Source organism: Pollachius pollachius (genome assembly GCF_949987615.1).
Source record: "Pollachius pollachius genome assembly, chromosome: 16".
NCBI lineage: Eukaryota > Metazoa > Chordata > Actinopteri > Gadiformes > Gadidae > Pollachius > Pollachius pollachius.
The window spans coordinates 10,961,816-10,981,607 of NC_136949.1; the positions used below are offsets into that span (position 1 = coordinate 10,961,816).

At 42.3% G+C, this 19,792-nt stretch overlaps 1 protein-coding gene across 2 annotated transcripts; it reads right to left on the reverse strand.

Moving 5' to 3' along the window:
* Positions 1-5,888: 5,888 nt before the first annotated feature.
* Positions 5,889-19,431, reverse strand: LOC307087708 (uncharacterized protein). Of its 2 annotated transcripts, none has more exons than XM_079753341.1 (11): positions 19,314-19,431; positions 18,820-19,116; positions 18,267-18,302; positions 17,805-17,855; positions 16,793-16,852; positions 15,333-15,395; positions 9,164-9,256; positions 9,034-9,062; positions 8,111-8,164; positions 7,812-7,901; positions 5,889-6,751 (listed from the first exon to the last, which is right to left on the reverse strand). In XM_079753341.1, exons 1-11 carry the CDS (start codon positions 19,336-19,338, stop codon positions 6,632-6,634), a joined length of 918 nt encoding a protein of 305 aa, XP_079609467.1. In that variant the 5' UTR covers positions 19,339-19,431; the 3' UTR covers positions 5,889-6,631. The 2 variants fall into 2 exon arrangements, with proteins under 2 accessions (XP_079609467.1, XP_079609466.1); XM_079753340.1 differs by having other exon boundaries at positions 18,820-19,164; positions 19,314-19,405.
* Positions 19,432-19,792: the final 361 nt, after the last annotated feature.

The window sequence follows — 19,792 nt, forward strand, 5'->3', positions numbered from 1 at the left end:
CTCCGCCCTGATCTCCATCCATACTGAGATGCTGTGACACGGTCAGGAGTTGTTGAGTTCGACGCAATAGATTCATATTCCATAGTTATTGTATTATGCTCAATTAAATTACTTACACCCCATTTTAATTAATGTATGCCATGTCTTTATATCATGCCATAATTACATGGATAAATTGCGTCAGGACATGTGTGTGTGTGTGTGTGTGTGTGTGTGTGTGTGTGTGTGTGTGTGTGATGAAAGGATGAATAAGGCTCACCTGGTCATAAAGGGCTCCTATGACTGGTAGGGTGTCCCTGATAGAGTTCAGACCCTGCACCCAGTACAGTAACCCAGTTACTCATCAGTTGGTGTTACCAGTGGTGGGGTCCCCAACAGCTTTTGGCCAATGACCACAGTTTTAGATCAGAACCATTTTGTGACCCCAACACATTTTTTGCATCTGCTAATTGTTAATCCCAATCAACATCTGTTTATGATATTGAAGTCCCAGTGAATTTTCCCAAGTTAAACCTTGTAGTAGTTGGATCATGGTTATGTAAAATAAATTGCAATAAATCAGAATTCCTCGTCATTGGCCCAAACTCCCTCACCCGCCCCACCCAGGACTTCTCACTTAATATTGATGGTTCCATTGTCACCCCCTCCACTCACATCCGCAACTTAGGTATCATCCTTGACCCCACCCTCTCATTCCTCCCCCATTTAAACCAGATTACAAACACAGCCTTCTTCCACCTCAGGAACATCACTCGTCTCCGTCCCTCCCTATCACTCTCAGCCGCCCGAAACTCTAGTCCACGCATTCATTTCATCCCGCCTTGATTACTGTAACTCCCTCCTATACGGCTCATCAAAACACTTACTTAATAAACAGCAATATGTTCAAAACTCACATCCACCCGCCGCTCAGACCACATCACCCCTGTCCTCCAAGACCTCCACTGGCTTCCCGTCAAATACCGGATTGATTTCTAAATACTACTCATCACCTTCAAAGCCCTCAACATCCTGGCGCCCCCCTCCCTCTCTGACCTCCTCCACCGCCATACCCCTACCCGTTGTCTCAGGTCCACTGATGCCAACCTCCTGCACCCCATCAGGAACAACCTCCGGTCCTGGGGAGACAGAGCCTTGCTGCAGCCGCCCCCGCCCTCTGGATTGCCCTCCCCAACGACATCCGCAATGCCAACACTCTTTCATCTTTCAAAACTCCCCTTAAAACACACCGTTTCACCCTTGCTTTTAACCTTTAAACTTTTGTTTTGTTTACGTTTTTTTTGTTTAGCTTTTCTTTTTTTTTCTTTTTTTCTTATGATTTAGCTCATGAAGCGATTGTGAGTCTTTGAGCACTGGGAAAAGCACTATATAAATTTTATCTATTATTGTTATTAATATTATTATTATTATTATTATTAATAATATATTGTGTGTACTTTTTAGATTTTATTATAAAAAATGGATAAAAGATAAGTCATCTCCCGCGACCCCTAGTCGGGACTGAGGCTGAAAACCCTGGTTTACACGACCCAGTGGTTATAACTGAAGCTATATTGCAGTTATGATGCGGTTGTAAACTATATTGTTGTAATAATGCTACTTGTTAGCATTACTACTTTGTTATAAGCAGACTTTCTATATATATATATAGGATGATAGAGTAGGCCTGCAAGATAGTCCAGTGATTATAGTGACTTCTGGATTTTAACCCCAATGTCAATACAAGATGCTACAAGATGCCAATATCCCTACCTACCCCTTAATTATCTTAGTCACTTTGGATTGAAACAGCTGCTAAAATGGCTGAAAAGTAGGTTCACGTCCTTTAGAAATTATTCCGATTCTTCATCTCAATATAGCTGTTGCATCTGCAGATGTGTTGTTTGGTCAGTGGCTCCCACGCTGCAGACCTTCATATGTCAAAGCGTAAGGGGAAGTCATTTTTATTTTTGTATCTCAGCGATCGTCAGATTATTAACACTCATGCCTGTGGCCACCTTGAGTTATAATGCTACGGTGTGTAGCATTATAACCACAGAATGCCCAGCGCTACCCCTGCTATTAACCCAGATCCAACTGCAACCCAGATCCAAAGAGTTTACCTTCCTCTCGTTCATAGTCAGCAGTATCTCAGATGAATGAAGAACCTGCAAGGGTGGACATGGACTCATGTTGGAAACCATAGAAAATGACTAAAGGTTAAACAGACAGTAAAATATTTGATGAATCCAGAATATTATCCTAGTTTTTATAGAGCTTGATACCAAGCCAAAAGGTTCTGCGTTTGAACCCCAATTTGAACCCCACATTTTCACTTTTGTAAAAACATGTCCTTTAGAAATGAGGCAGATTCGATATCTCACAGCCGTTGCATTTGCAGACGTGCTGCTGTGGCCATCGGTTCACATCCGGCCAGACAGTCAGCTCTGTCACAGCGCATGGGGAAGTATTTTGTGTGCTGATGAAGTTGTGAAAACGTTGTTTTAGATCATCAGATCATTAGCAAGCATTCTATGGCCACTATGAGTCAATAGATTGAAATATATACAGCTCACTTTTGTTTCTAATTCAAATATAACATTACAACTAGAAAATAGGAAAATATTTAAAAACCATTAAAAAGATAATCATCTATTTTAATGCAGTTGGTGCATCAAAACGCAGCAACTGAAAGTAAATATAGATAAAGACACCATTTTGAAACATGGCTACTCAAGATAGAGAAGAAATACCTTTCACTGTAGTTGATGTTGTTTGGGATGTGCATATTTAAATATCAAACAAAACATGAGCTCAAATTTGTCTTGTTCTAAGGCTACATCCCACCCAAACTAGTTTGCAGACATGCTGCAATGGTTAATGAAGCAGGCCTACATCACATGCCAGCTCTGTGCTCCTGTGAACCTGAAGTAGGAAGTGTGATGGTTTCATAGGGTTGGCTGTGGGGATTGTCGGACCGTTATAACACATATGTTGATGATTTACGTGACCTAAATCCATAGATTAAGAAAGAACACCATTTTGAAATGGTGTTCTTCTCACCATCGCTTGGTGTTGATGTCGAGGGCCTTGCTGCTGTGCTGTTAATAGCCGATCCTTGTTGCAATTAATGACAGAACAAAGAGAATCATGGAATTAGTCTTCAACTACTTGTTAAGGTGTTTGACTCACAGATAAAGAGGTTCTGGGTTCCAACCCGAAATGTTCACAGTCCACAGCCTGACTGTCATGGAGTGCTTGAGCGAGCTGCCCCTAACCCCTGCCTGTTCCTTAATGACGAGTGTCTGAATTCATTGTTAGTACATCTTGACTAAAGCATCGGCTTAAGTGACTAAATAGAGATGTATATAGTTATCTTCCATTTATTTATCATACAGATTATGTTGCAACACTTTCAAATATGCTTTGCTGTGGTTAGTGGCTTTAAGTCGGGTCAGACATGGCCAGAATTTAAATTTGGTTTTGTGCAAGCAAAGTAATTTTGCATGCGGAAGAATATGGGAAAACTTTGTTGGTGATGCAGTGAGAGATTGTCAGATTGTTAGAACACATTCCCGGAATCAGCACCTCTTGTATATAGGGCCCAGAATTTGGTGCTATGGCCCTGGTCACATGCTCCTCATAATGACCTTGGTTTTGTCATTGGCTTAACTATGATAACTCAAAACCTCTCAGTGTTTCTGAGTATGCGTGTAGTTCACAGGTTTGGACCTAAACCTGTGTCCTAGAGTACCTCTGGCGTGGCGTTGTGCAGTCATACTGCTACTAGGGGGCTCACAGCCTGTCCAGAAAGATAAAGTACTTTGGGAATTCATACACTCAGAGTGTCCACTGTGCAAATGGTCTTATTTGGTTACATAATAAAATGTCTGAGTTGTTTGTAGTGACATGTGATCAGTATTTCAAATAGAAGATGCATAATGTTGTCAATGCTTTGTTGGACGAGTGCATAATTGACTATGGGTTAAAAGTTTAACAGGTCTTTATGTTTCTGTTAAATCTCATTATGAACTTATAACATATTGCAAGATGGAGAAATCACAATATTTTTATTGCACAGTTGAAAATATATCTCAGTTACATTTGTAGCCTATATATCTAAAGCATAACAAAATATGGTGTTTGGTAGAACAAGAAAACTATTAAATGCAAGAGCTTTAAAATAGTCCTATTATTATATAATTAACCTCACCAATAAGGTTGGCTACAAACTTTTGTGTTCATTGGTCCGTTGATTATTTTTCATATATTCCGTTTGGTCTCTGGCGTCCTGTCAAGGACAACATATCAACTCATTTGAAAAACATGTTCCCATCATTTACATTCATGAGAAGATGCATTTAGCAATTATTGCTTCATGGATTTTGTATTAATTTCATTCTTTTCATTGAGTTTAAATGTCATGTCATCTATATACAGCCCAACCGGTGTTAAGGACTACCGAGTGTAGACCTACTGCTTGTTGTGTAGGCCTAAATGCTTGTTTAAGGACCAAGGGAAACAAAGTTTGTTCAGTCGGTTATAATGCATCTGAATACAACAACAACAAGCTATAGCTCCGACCGCTTCCCCCTGCTTCATCACATGTTGTCCAGACGTTTGTCATTTTGACAGTTGGTGGACGGTGACAAAATGGACGCCCGTGTCTGCAGTGTCGCCAGCACATCTGGGATTGGCCCTCAGGTTTTCACAGGTAGCCGCATCGCTAAGTTTACCAGACTATCCTGGTCCTGGTCCTGGTCCTGTTAGAACCAAAATATATATTTTTAATTAAATCTGAATCTCCATGAAATGTTCCTTGCAGGGTATGTCCTTTTTACAACGTATTTCCTCCTTTGTTAAATAAATGTAATGGGTACAACTGTGTACGAACAGAGAATTAAACAAGCATAAACAGACTATAGTAGGCTATTACCCATACAAGAAAACACAGTCGCTCAAACATTGTCCTAAAAGCTACTCCTGCTGCTTTCTGCTCCCTCTTTGAGCCATACTTTACAGACATGAACTGGTGTTGACTGGCAGGACACAGTCTTGTACCCAAAACATTTGTTCCACAATTTACACATTTCATGATATGGAAAATTATATTTTATTAGAGGAGCCAAGCCAGGAACATTTCATGGAGATTCAGACCTCATCTCAATGTAGATTGAGATGAGGTCTGGCACTAGCCAGGCTAAGTGGGGACCGACCCAGAGACTGAAAACACTGGTTTACACAACCTACTGGTTATAACTGATGCTATAATACAGTCATGATGCTGTTGTAAACTATATTGTTGTAATAATGCTACTTGTTATATTCTTTTGTTACAAGCAGACTTTCTATATAAATAGGACGATAGAGTAGGCCTGCAAGATAGTCCAGTGATTATAGTGACTCAAGCCAAAAGCTTCTGGATTTTAACTCCAATGTCTAACTACAAGATGCCACTATCCCTACCTACCCCTTAATTATCTTAGTCGCTTTGGATTGAAACAGCTGTTTAAATGACTGAAAAGCATGTTCATTGTCCTTTAGAAATTATTCAGATTCTTCATCTCAACATAGCTGTTGCATCTGCAGATGTGTTGTTTGGTCAGTGGCTCCCATGCTGCAGACCTTCATGTGTCAAGGGGAAGTCTTTTATTTTTGTATCTCGCAGTCAGCGATTGTCAGATTATTAACACTCATGCCTGTGGCCACCTTGCGTTATAATGCTACATTGTGTAGCAAAAAAATAGCATTTCCTTTTTGTTTGTAATGGCATCTCATCAGTGATACGAAATATGATGGTTTACCTTTGCTAGCGCTTAATTATTTATTGAATATCAGTTCAATGTCATTACAAAATGATAACATAATGCACAATGGTGATGAGCAGGCCTATTGTATTATTTTCATTGTGTTAAAATGTGGAAGTGGTAGACAGGTAAACAACAGGAAATTATACATTTTTAATTGCTCATCTCAAACCTAAGCAGAAAGCAGGTTTCTCAAGTCAATGTTAACACAGGCATTTCCTTACAGAGATCTTTAATATAAAGCCACCACACACACTTTACTCACTCGACATAATGCCAAAACAGAGGAAGGTCATGAAGGTGCATGTAGAACAAAGCAACTCAAAAATAAAAAAGCATGAGCTAAAACCTCAGATTCATACCCCTCACTTTAAACACATTAACACACTGTAAAATTAACATTCCTTTTAACGAGGTCTCACTGTGAGCATGGATGTTTGATAAGAACAGTTCTAGGCCTCACATTCTCCATCAGTTTAGTCTATGGCATCCTCTAAAGGCTGTCTAAATACTAGCATTTTCATATTTTATAGTAAGATTTGTGCTAGTAGCCTACTTCATGGATACAAGACGGGAAATATATGCAATTTATGATTAACTTTAATAAACTTTGGTAACTTGTAATTACCGGTAATTAATGGTAAAAAAATTCACTTTTATTTATTTACTTCCCTCTTGTAACCCTCATGTGAAAGAGCATTCAGCAATTGTTATGTGTTTACACCTGAAGGTAAATATTGATTATTGTCAATAACTGTTTTTTATATTTTTATATATTCATAATTTCTACTGCTGGCTGCTGCTGCTGGCTCTGTTTCATCGAGTACTCATCTACAGATGTTTTGTTATTTTCCCCGTTTGTTGACGGTGGCGTAGTGTACGTCCACATCACCAGCCTTCTCTCCACATCTGGGAGAGGCCCTCACTGAGGAGTAGGTCACCGCATCGCTGGAATCGTCCTCAACCTATAGCGTGACATGGAATGCTTTTACATGGAATGTCGTGAAGTCTTGCATCATGACATGGAATAACTGTGATATATCCCACACTATGACGTGCTGTGCTCTGCTGGGACATGGTACTATGTGGTGACCGGTCACCACATAGTACCATGTCACATGTTGGAGAGTCGTGATACAATGACACCATGCACTGTGATATGTCGTGGCGTTATAAGATATGCGCTCCCGTCACACAGTTATGCATATGATTATGTATATATCATATGCTGCAACATACATGTGAGTAGTAACATGATGTGGCAAAAAGATAATGCATACTTTAAACCAGGCCTATTCAACTAGTGGCCCGTGGGCCAAATACAGCCCCTCTTCATTTTTTTCCTCTTTCAAGAGGTTGCATGCAAAAAATAAATAAAATAAAGGAGAAAAATAGTTGCATGCAAATCAGGTTTCCATGTGTAGCCGGTGATACTAGCCAGTATCAGTACCCAGCAATAAGGAACTGGCATCACTTATTCTGACAATGTTTGGCTCAACCGATACGTGTGAATCTAGCTTTTCTCATATGAATGCCATCAGAACAAGGGCACATTGCTCCATGACCTATGAGAAGCTGCATGAGAGTCTCAGGATGAGCCAAACTAGGCAAATAAGGCAGGGCAATCTCTCTCACTGACTCACTGGCTCAAAATGTCTCATATGTACAGTAGTTCTCTTTTGTGATGATTCAAGCAACATTGTTGAATTCTACATACATGTCCAAAATATGTGAGAAGAAAATCTTTTATAATGATACGATTAGAAGTAAAGAAGGAATGCGTCTGACAAGTTTATTCCATGTAGTAGTACTATATATATTAAGTTAACACTACTTTAAGTACGATTTATTTGTAGCGATTCATTGACGTAGTTTTACTCTGTGTGGCCCATGAACCCCCAGTGGTTTTCCTTTTTGGCCCACTTGTTAAGGAGGTTTAATAGCCCTGCTTTAAACTAATGACATTATTTCAGCTGCTAATATTATTGACTTCTTGTGGTAGGCTTCCACTAGCGGACAGTTTACCTGTGCTGTAGCCACGCTCCTCTGTCCCTCAGGCAGGACAATAGAGGCGTATGTTGGACCTCCGCCCTGATCTCCGTCCACACTGAGATGCTGTGACATGGTCAGGAGTTGTTGAGTTAAACGCAATAGATTCATATTCCATAGATTTTGTATGTATGCTCAATTCAATTACTTTCACCTGATTCTTATTAATATATGCCGCTTCTTTATGTCATGTCATAATTATATGGATAAATTGAGGCAGGACGTGTGTGTGTGTGTGTGTGTGTGCGTGCGATGAGAGGATGAATAAGTCTCACCTGGTCATGAAGGGCTCCTATGACTGGTGGGGTGTCCCTGATAGAGTTCAGACCCTGCACCCAGTACAAGAACCCAGTTACTCATCAGATGGTGTTACCAGTGGTGGTGTCCCCAACAGCTTTTGGCCAATGACCACAATTTTAGATCAGAACCATTTTGTGACCCCAACACACTTTGTGCATCTGCCAATTGTTTATCCCAATCAACATCTATTTATGATATTGAAGTCCTAATCTCCTGCGACCCCATTTCAAGATCGGGCGACCCCAAGTGGGGACCGACCCAGAGGCTGAGAACCCTGGTTTACACGACCCAGTGGTTATAACTGACGCATATTGCAGTCATGATGCTGTTCATGATGCTGTGTAAACTATAATGTTGTAATAATGCTACTTTTTACCATTTCCTTAATTTATTATAAGCAGTCTTTCTATATAAACAGGATGATAGAGTAGGCCTGCAGGATAGTCTAGTGATTGTGGTGACTTCAATCCAAAAGCTTCCAAAACTTTAACCCCAATGTCTAACTACAAGATGCCCATAACCCTATCTACCCCTTAATTAACGTAGTCGCTTTGGATTGAAACAGTTGTTTCAACTGCTGAAAAGTATGTTCATGTCCTTTAGAGATGATTCAGATTCTTCATCTCAACATAGCCGTGCTGCAGATGTGTTGTTTGGTCAGCGGTTCCCACGCTGCAGAACTTCATGTGTCAAAGCGTAAGGGGAAGTCTTTTTTATTTTTGTATTTCGTGGTCAGCGATTGTCCGATTATTAACACTCATGCCTTTGGCCAGCTTGAGTTATAATGCTATGTTGTGTAGCATTATAACCTCGGAATGCTCCCCTAATATTGAGCTAGATGGCTTTAATGCTATTTCTTATTCAACAAAATAGTTTAAGTTTTGTCTTTTAAACTCACAATGGTGGTGACCTTTGGCCTCTTGTTTCCTGTGAAGAGAAGGCCACAGTGAACGTTTCCATGGTGATATAAACGCTGTGTAGACAGATGTAGACGTGACAACACAATGGTGTCAATGGTCTCCTCTCACCTCTCCTTCTGTGCCAGCGAATGAGGAGAACCAGGCCCACGATCAACAGGACCGCTGTACCCAGCGCTACCCCTGCTGCTAACCCTGATCCACCTGAACACAGGAAGAGTTTACATTCCTCTCGTTCATAGTCGGCAGGATCTCAGATGAATCAAGAACCTACATGGGTAGGCCTGTGTTGGAAACCATAGAAAATGACTATAGGTGAAAAAAGACATACTATGTAAAATGTTTGTAATTATTATACAGGCTGACTCCCAGCCAAAAGGTTCTGGGTTTGAACCCTGGTTTGAACCCCACATTTTCACTTTTATGAAAATGTGTATGTTCATGTCCTTTAGAAATTATGCAGATTCAATATCAATATCTATCTTATAGCCGTTGCATTTGTAGACGAGTTGCCGTGGCCATCAGTTCACATGCGGCCAGACATTCATCTCTGTCACAGCGTTTGGGGAAGCATTTTGTGTGCTGATGAAGTTGTAAAAACGTAAACGAAAAACCTCTTTACTATAGGAAAATATTTCATAACCATTGAAACGATAATCATGTATTTTAATGCAGATTCTGCCTCACTTCATTATAACAGCAAAATAATAGCCTACGGCAAGAGAAATAGCAGCACTAACTGGAAGTGACCCAATTGATTGACTTCCACTACCAAGTCCTCAGAGTTACATGATAAATAAAGACACCATTTTGATACATGGCTCCTCATGATAGAGATGAAAAACCTTTCACTGTAGTTGGCGTTGGATGGGATGTGCAAATAAAACACGAGCTCAGATTCGTCTTGTTCCCAGGCTACATTCCACCCAAACTAGTTTGCAGACATGCTGCAATGGTTAATGAAGCAGGCCTACATCACTGGCCAGCTCTGTGCTCCTGTGAACCTGAAGTAGGAAGTGTGATGGTTTCATAGGGTTGGCTGTGGTGATTGTCGGACCGTTACAACACATATGTTGATGATTTACGTGACCTAAATCTTCAGATTAATTAAGAACGTTTTGAAATGGTATTCTTCTCACCATCGGTTTGTGGTGATGTTGTTGTACCTTCACTGTCTTTGGGTTAAAAAAAACTCCCTTCAACTCAGTATCCGTCTAGTCCAGTGGTATTCACTATTTTTCAGGAGAGCCGCACTGACAGGACGACGTCAACAGGAGAGCCATTTTTACCGCAAAGTATCAAAAGCTAGAAATCCAGTCATAAATAAGTATGCCTGCTTAATAATATGTCCTTCCTGAAGCAGTGTTTCCCACAGAATTTTGTGAAACTGTGGAGGGAACCCGGTCCTTAGCGGGGTCCGGGGGCATGCTTTTAACCTGGAATGCATCAATCTGGTGCACTTTGAGAGGGAAATTAAGACTTGTGTGACTGTGTGCTATTTTCTGGAATAATGTGGAGACACTGGGTCACATAACATGGAAGCTATTGAAGAATACGTTAATAAGAATAAGTCCATCCAAAGAGCACATTCTCTCGTTATGCAGGAAAACCGCCAATCTGGCAACACCGCTGTCAGCGTAGAGCCGAGCAAGTTTAAAAATATTTTCTAGACAAGGCTATATTTCCACCTTTTAATGCCGCTGTTGATTTATTTTTTAAATAATTGTTTGTATTGTTTTTTTAAATATCTGTATTTACTGCATGATCATATCACTGTATATTTTTACCGCCATGCGAGCCGCAAATACAGGCTTGGCGAGCCGCATGTGGCTTGCGAGCCGCGCAATGAGTAATGCTGGTCTAGTCCAACCGAAAACTCTGTCAGCTGCTGCTGCTGCAGACGGGTGTGCAGACGGGATCGGAGTCGGCAGCACCGCGTGCACATCAGCGTCATTCAAAGCAGCGGTAGTAATCACACAACCGGACGGTGTAGAAAGTCCCGTCAGTTGAAAATAGTAATCCAGTTTTTAAATCCATGTTAAAATCGGCAGGATATAGAGCTAGTAAGCTAGCAAACAGTGTCAAATGCGATGTGTTCAGGTCGGCTCAGTAATATGATTGATGTGTTCAAATGCAATACAAAATTTCTTTTTTTTGAGATTTTGGCGAAAACTTTTTCCCAGCAGTATAAAATAGATAGTAAAAATGGAATTATGACTAGTTTAACGTCCTATCTTGAGCTATAATCATCTTATCATAAATTAAAGCAATAATACAAGTTCTATTTCAACAAAATAATAGAAAAGTATCAATAGTGGTATCAATAAAGACTTGGATCGTTAAGGAGTCTAGAAAATGGTATCAATATCAAGAACATTAATGATCTCCTGTCATCTGAGAGAAATTAAGATGATTCAACCTTTTTAACCGTTAGTATTTAACGGTTAAAGATCTTATCTGTTAACCGGTTAACCATGGCCATCCCTTATATACTGTATATATATAAATGTATATCATACATTGTATGTTTTTTTTGTGTTATCCCAGTTATGTTTTTGTATTTTTTTTATCATTTAATATTACTTTTAATAGTTCCGGGTCGTTGGAGCAATAACCTGGAGTATTTACACTTCAGTCTGCACTGTGAATTTGAAGTAATGTTCAGTTTTTGAATAAAGATGTGGCAATTACAAATGTTTCTTTTTTTATCCGATTCATCGATTCATCGAAAAAATAATCTACCGGTTAATCGATTATTAAAATCATCGTTAGTTGCAGCCCTACTCATAATGAACTTAGTTTTGTCTCTGGCTAAACTATGATAACTCAAAACCTCTTAACTATATCAAAACATTTATCAACTCAGCCTGTTACATCTGGCACTGCTGCGTCAGTGCAATGTGTTTTACGGTAACGTGCGATTCACGTGACCGTACCTGTTTTCAGCGAGTTGCGTTTTGGTTAATAAACGGAGAGCACGCTTCAAGTAAGCTCTGGCTTCAGTCTCCGTTATTCAAACATAACATTGGCGACGAGAGATGGCTGATTGCTCCCTACCACCACCCTCCCCCTTCCTAGCCCTACCGGGAGAACCACCGGTGCCGTGGCCTCGCTGGATTTCCTCGTTCGAAACATATTCTAGCTGCCGGCTTAGAAGATGTTTCAACAGTAAGGAAACGTGCAATCTTGCTGCACTGCCTAGGAGCGGAGGGACAGCGCGTGTTTGGAACTCTCGGCAACGCAACAACTTACACAAATGCCGTGGAGCTACTAAGAGCACATTTCGCAGCCCCACAAAGTGCTCTGCTCCGTCGCATCATATTCCGACGGAGGCACCAACGGTCGGGTGAGTCAGTGACGCAGTTTGTGGCGGATTTACGAGGTTTAGCTAGCTTGTGCAAGTTCCGGGCCTTACAGGACGAAATGATAAGGGACCACCTGATACTGCACACGAACTGTGACAAAATAAGAGAAAGACTCCTACTGGAAAATGATGATTTAACATTAGCAGCAGCTCTACACCTTGCAGTTCAGGTTGAATCTGCTCTGGAATGCGCAGCTAGTTTATCCACCTCTTCCAACTCTCTAGCACTGGCCAAGGCAGCGGGCCCACTCGAGTCACGGGTGCCCCTCCTCCACGTGAGTGTAGACAGCAGCGAGGAGAACATATTACTAGCCACTCAGTCACGTGACCGCCCACACCAGCCATGTGGGAATTGTGGCTCTTCTGCGCACAATTCAAGAGCTCAGATCTGTCCTGCCCGTGGTAAAACCTGCTCCAACTGCGGGAAACTCAACCACTTTCACAAAGTCTGTAGGTCCGCCCCAGCTAGAGCCTCCCAGCCACCTACCACAATCATCCACAATGTTAGCTCAGGATGAGCGCCATTTAAAATATGCTCGTTGATGGTTGGTGATGTAACTCTACCGCTCCTCCTAGACACTGGAGCCACGGTGTCCCTCCTGAACTTGGCGACTTACACACAGTTTTTCTCCCACGAGCCACTGGGGCAGCCCACCACCACCCTGCGTGGCTATGCCAACTCAAAGATTGACATCGTGGGCTCCCTTCAGCTGCCTGTGAAATACGGAGAGAAGACACTGCCACTCTTCAGGTTCAATATTGCACGCCACGGGACCAACCTCCTTGGCCTCGACCTTTTCAACAGCCTCGGTTTCACTCTGCTAGACACCGCTGGCTCAGAGATTCACACTGTTACCATCCTTTGGCAGCAACAGTGGCCCATGCTGTTCAGCGGTGTGGGCTGCCTCGATGTTTTCGCCCACCAGCCCTTGTTAGACCCGCAGGTGACGCCTGTCATCCAGCCCCTCCGCTGCTCTCCTCTGGCCCTCCGCGATGACATCTCCTCTGAGCTACAGAGCATGCTCGATGGCGACATCATCGAGCAGGTGAATGCTCGATGTGGTGGCAAAGAAGAGGTCTGGGGGGCTGCGACTCTGCGTGGATCTAAGAGCGGTAAACAAGGCCATCATCCCAGACAAATACGCTTTGCCAACGATAGAGGAGCTCACCGCCCAGTTCCACGGGTCCACCACTTTCTCCAAATTAGACCTCCGCCAGGGTTACCTCCAGGTGCCACTACACCCTGAGAGCCGCAACCTCACCGCGTTTATCACCCACAAAGGGGTCTTCCGTTACAAACGCATGGCTTTTGGTCTAAGCTCTGCCCCCAGCTGCTTCCAAAAGATAATGGCCTCCATCTTCGCTGGGATCCCGGGTGTGGCCATCTACCTGGACGATATCGTGGTTCACGGGGCCACTGTCGAGAGCCACGACGAGCGCCTCCACAGAGTGTTCAGTGCACTGGCCAAGCACCACCTCACACTCAACGGCGAGAAGTGTGTCTTCGCTGCCCCGGCCATTGAGTTTGTGGGGTTCCGTCTCTCGGCTGATGGCATATACCCTCTCCACTTGAACACAGAGGCCATCCACCGTGTCCCGGAGCCCACCTCAGCCACTCAGATGGCCTCCTTCCTGGGTATGACAGCATTCTACCTACGTTTCCTGCCACAGTACTCGGCCACGACTGCACCACTGCGACAGCTGCTGAAACATGGTGAGCCCTGGTTCTGGTCGTCTGCCTGCTCGGACACTGTGCGCCTCCTGAAGTCCCAGCTCACCACACCACCGGTCCTGGCGCACTTTGACCTAGCCAGCCCCACCCTCGTCACATGTGATGCCTCCGCCATGGCCATCGGTGCTGTGATGTCCCAGCTGCAAGGGGGTGTGGAGAGGCCGATCGCCTTCGCCTCACGGGCTCTCAGCCCCACGGAACAGAGGTACTCGGTAGGGGAGCGGGAAGCCCTAGCGTGCCTCTGGGCATGTGAGCGCTGGCACATGTACCTCTACGGACGCGCATTCACACTGAGGACGGACCATCAGGCCCTCACCACCCTCCTAGCCACGTCTGGCACCGGCCACAAACCACTCCGTCTCCATCGTTGGGCCGACCGCCTGCAGCAGTACAACTTCCGCCTGCATTTCACGCCGGGTCGGGACAACGTGGTGGCTGACCTGCTGTCACGTGCAATCCCCAACTCACCCCCAGATCCATATTTGGCCCCCGGTCAGGACCAGGCCGAGCACGACCTCGTCCAGCTCCTCCACACACCCCTCCAGGAGACAGTGTCAGTGAGGGAGATCCAGGACGCCTCAGCTGACGACCCCACCCTCTCTACACTCTCGACCTACATCAGACAGGGCTGGCCGGTGAGGGTACCGGATGAGATGCTCCCCTACTCCAGGGTCAGGGACGAACTGTCATGTTGGAACGACACTTGCATCGCTCGTGGGCTCTGCACTGTGGTCCCGAGTGCCCTTCGGGCGCGTGCCCTTGCTATGGCGCACGAGGGCCACTTGGGCATAGTCAAGCTCAAACAGCGGTGTGTTTTACGGTAACGTGCGATTCACGTGACCGTACCTGTTTTAAGCGAGTTGCGTTTTGGTTAATAAACGGAGAGCACGCTTCAAGTAAGCTCTGGCTTCAGTCTCCGTTATTCAAACATAACACAGCCATCGCTTGATGCAGAGTGTGTATCCAGCCTGACTCATGGCCCTGCAGACATGTTGTGGTTAATAAAGTATATCTCTGGCCAGCTCTGTGTTTCTGTGAAACAGAAGTAGGAAGTGTGATGGTTTACTAGTGTTGGTAGTGGTGATCGTTAGATAGTTAGAAGACATAACCTGATGCTACAAGTCCACAGAGTAACAGGGATAGATAGAAACACACAATTTTAAAACGTGATAGAGATAGAATACCGCTCAGTGGTTGTTGTGTGGTTGGTGTTGAAGTTGTGGGCCTTGCTGCTGAGCTGGTGCTGGCTGCTCTGTGTGGATTAAAATCAATGGAAAAAAGGAACACATGGAATTAGTAGTCAAAGACCTTTGTATAACTCACTCCTTGTAACAAATAGCTTTAAAAATATAATTTTAGACAAGCATGGAGTTTTATCCAGGTGGCATATTTGACTGATTAATAACTGAAGTGGCTATAATTGAACAAAAAACAACACAACAAAAGAAGAAAATATGTTTAAGTTATAACTGAAGAATGTATGATTTTTTCATCATACTTTAGTGGAGATTTTTCAGGTTCCTCATACTAGTCCACTTGGACCTCCACTACCAAGTCCTCAGAGTTACATGATATATTAAGACACCATTTTGAAACATGGCTCCTCATGATAGAGATAGAATACCGTTCAGTGTATGTGTGATTGGTGTTGATGTTGAGGGCCTTGCTGCTGTGCTGCTACTGGCTGCTCCATGTTGATTAAAATGAATGACAGAACAAAGAGAAACATGGAATTAGACGCCAACTACTTGTTAAGGTGATTTACTCCCAGATAAAGAGGTTCTGGGTTCCAACCCTAATGTCCACACTACACAGCCAGACTGTCATGGCGTCCTTGAGCAAGCTGCCCCTTACCCCTACCTGCTCCTTAATGACATGTGCCTGAACTCACTGTTAGTACATCTTGACTAAAGCATCGGCTTATGTGACTAAATAGAGATGTATATAGTTATCTGCCATTTAGAAATCATGCAGATTATGTTGCAACACTTGCACATATGCATTGCTGTGGTTAGTGGCTCTAAGTCGGGTCACACACAGACAGAATTACAAATTCTGTTTTGTGCAAGGGAAAGTATTTTTGCATGCAGAAGATTGTGGGAAGACCTTTGTTGGTGATGTAGTGAGAGATTTTCTGATTTTTAGAACTCATACCCGGGTCCAAGGGCGTAGGAACCGGGGGGGACGGAGGGGACGTGTCCCCTCCGTCCCCCCTAAAAATTATACCGGATCTGTCAGGTTTCCGATATGTGTCCCCCCCAATGTAAAACTCATTCCTACGCCCCTGCCCGGGTCAGTAGTGTCACATGTTACTGATAATGAACTTGGTTTTGTCTCTGGCTTAACTATGATAACTGAAAACCTCTTAACTATATCAAAACACTTATCAACTCAGCCATCACTTGATGCAGAGTGTGTATCCAGCCTGTCTCATGGCCCTGCAGTCATGTTGTTGTGGTTAATAAAGTACATCTCTGGCCAGCTTTGTGTTTCTGTCAAACAGAAGTAGGAAGTGTGATGGTTTCCTAGTGTTGGCTGTGGTGATTGTTAGATAGTTAGAAGACATAATTTGATGCTACAAGTCCACGGAGTAACAGAGATAGATAGAAACACACCATTTTAAAACATGATAGAGAAAGAATACCTTTCAGTGTATGTGTGGTTGGTGTTGAAGTTGTGGGCCTTGCTGCTGAGCTGGTGCTGGCTGCTCCGTGTGGATTAAAATCAATGGAAAAAGGAACACATGGAATTAGTAGTCAAAGACCGTTATATAACTCAATCCTTGCAACAAATAGCTTAAAAAATATAATTTTAGACAATCATGGAGTTTTATCCAGGTGGTATATTTGACTGATTAATAACTGAAGTGGCTATAATTGAACAAAAAACAACACAACAAAAGAAGAAAATATGTTTGATGATGTTTGTTAATTTTGTGCAAGGGAAAGTATTTTTGAATGCGGAAGAAAGTTGGAAAACCTTTGTTGGTGATGTAGTGAGAGTCAGATTGTTAGAACAAATACCTGGGTCAGTAGTGTCACCTGCTACTTCACCTGCTGAAATTATCTTGGTTTTGGCTCAAGCTTAACTCTTATAACTAAAACCCTTTAACTAAAACAAAACGATAACACACTCAGCCATCGCTTGATGCAGAGTGTGTATCCAGCCTGACTCATGGCCCTGCAGTCATGTTGAGGTTAATAAAGTACATCTCTGGCCAGCTCTGTGTTTCTGTGAAACAGAGGCAGGAAGTGTGATGGTTTCCTAGTGTTGGCTGTGGTTGGCTGTGGTGGTCTCTATCATGGCTCCTCATGATAGAGATAGAATACCGTTCAGTGTATGTGTGGTTTGTGTTGGTGTTGAGGGCAATAGAAAAGAGGAACATGGAATTATAAGTCAATAACTGTTATATTACTCACTCCTTATAACAAATATGCTTTAAAAAATATAATTTTAGACAAGCGTTTAGTTTTATCAAGGTTTACAGTTATAACGGAAGAATGTGCGATTGTTTCATCATACTTTAGTGGAGATGTCTTACATGTTTTACAGGTTCCTCATGGAAGGCCACTCGTACCTTCACTACCAAGTCCTCAGTTACAAGATAGATTAGACACCATTTTGTAACATGGCTCCACACGATAGAGATGAATTACCTTTCACTGTGGTAGTGGTTGGTTTGGATGTGCTTGTGCAAGTTGTGTGTGCTACTCCATGCGGCAAAAGCAATGACAAAACAAAGAGAAACATGGAATTAGTAAACCATCACAATAACTATTTCCAACAAATATGCTTAAAAAAACATTTGAGACAAGCGATGAGAGTTTTTTCCTGCTGATTGTGTGTGTAGGCCAGATTTTTTTCTGATTTATAAATGAAGTTTATGTCTTAAATGTAACTAAACAAACAAACAAAACAACAAAAAATAAGATATGTCTACAGTTATGACTGACGATTTTGGGACGTTCTCATCATACTTTGGTGGTGATAATGTCAGAGATTCTCATGTACCTAATGCTGGCATGCACTCATTGATTCTTCCACCAAGTCCTCAGAGTTACATGATAGATAAAGACACCATTTTGAAACATGGCTCCACAAGACAAGAGATGAAATACCTTTCACTGTGGTTGTGGTTGGTCTGTTTGTGCTTGCTGCTCCATGTGAATTAAATGATAAGACAGAACAAAGACCAACATGGTATTACTGAACAAACATACATGAGAATTCAATTAATACAATTATATGATAAATTGTCTCCAGTATTATATATTTAGAAATCTGATTCAATGGGAACGAAAAGAGAAATCCCACTCTTTACAACAGCTTCAAACATATCCTTTCACACAAGGCTGAGGGTTTTGTTCTGGTACTGTGTTTGTTGGCCAGATATTTGAAAGATAACAACTGAAGTCCATGAGACTTGGAGTCTTGAACAATGTAAGAATAAAAAAAGAATGTAAGAAAATGTCTACAGCAATAAAGACATTTTAAATATATATTTGAACATTCAACGGTTCAAACTGAATTCTGAATTCTCATTTAGAGGATCCATGAAACTATATTAAAATATGAATTATTTAAACACTACACAGGTCATATCATCCTCATAGAAGGGTTTTAACCCAAAAGTGTTAATTTAGGTGAGTAGATAAAAGTATAAATACTTACTCATTAGCTCTAGTTCATGGCTTGCATGATCAAAGTGTTTACTTGATGATGGGAAGGATCTGCAGATGTAACGGCCTTCATCTTCCTTTGTCAACTTCTTTACCTCCAGAGAACACTCCTTTGTAACATGTAGTCTTTCTTTGTTTTCTTCAGGCTTAAGCTCCCCTTTTTCAAACAATGCCATAGTCGCACCATTCTTGTAACTTAACAGCCAGGTAATTCTGTAACAGTCCCTCTGAACCCCATCACATGATAGAGAGACACAGTCTCCAGCTCTGAACTCTGTTCTTCCATGATCTGAGAAGAAAGTGACTTTATCACAATTGTCATTGATTGGAAGGATATCTGTGAGAGAGAACAGTCAGTTCTGTAATGTTTAGCGGACTATACACCTTTTGATTTGAATAAATAACTTCAAGGCCATCAAACACAAACACCCACTGATTACTTCACTAGTTTTTACTATCTTGTATATTCAATTTTTTTGTCCATACCTTTGTGTGGCGGAGGAGTGGTCATATCCGTCTGTCCGTCTGTCCGTCTGTCTGTCTATCTCTCTGTGTTTTTGTCTGTCTGATAACTCAAACTACTGCTCACTGTGTAGAGCAAGGCTTCTTATAGCGAGTGTTGTCTCACTTCCTCAAACCTCCAACAATTTACTCACTCGACATAATGCCGAAACAGAGGAAGGTGTCTTGTACAAAGAAACTCAAAAATAGAAATGATCTAAAACCTCATATTCACACCCCTCACTTTAATCACATTTACACACTATAAACTTAAAATTCCTTTTGATTAGGTCTCACTGTAACCACGGAGGTTTAATAAAAACAGTTCTGGGCCTTTTTCACATTCCCCATCAGTTTAGTCTATGGCGCCCTCTAAAGGCTGTCTAAATACCAGCATTGCATAAGATATACCCTCTAGTAGTAGCCTCTTTCATCGATACAAGAGGGGAGAAATGCAATTTATC

Excerpts from the sequence above, each read along its gene's own strand:
- LOC307087708 (XM_079753340.1), bottom strand. The coding sequence starts at position 19,338 with ATGACCACTCCTCCGCCACACAAAG. Across the intron at positions 9,063-9,163 it reads TCGCTGGCACAGAAGGAGAG|GAAACAAGAGGCCAAAGGTC; the intron begins GTGAGAGGAGAC and ends TTCTCTTCACAG. Across the intron at positions 8,165-9,033 it reads GGCCAAAGGTCACCACCATT|GGTCTGAACTCTATCAGGGA; the intron begins GTGAGTTTAAAA and ends TACTGGGTGCAG.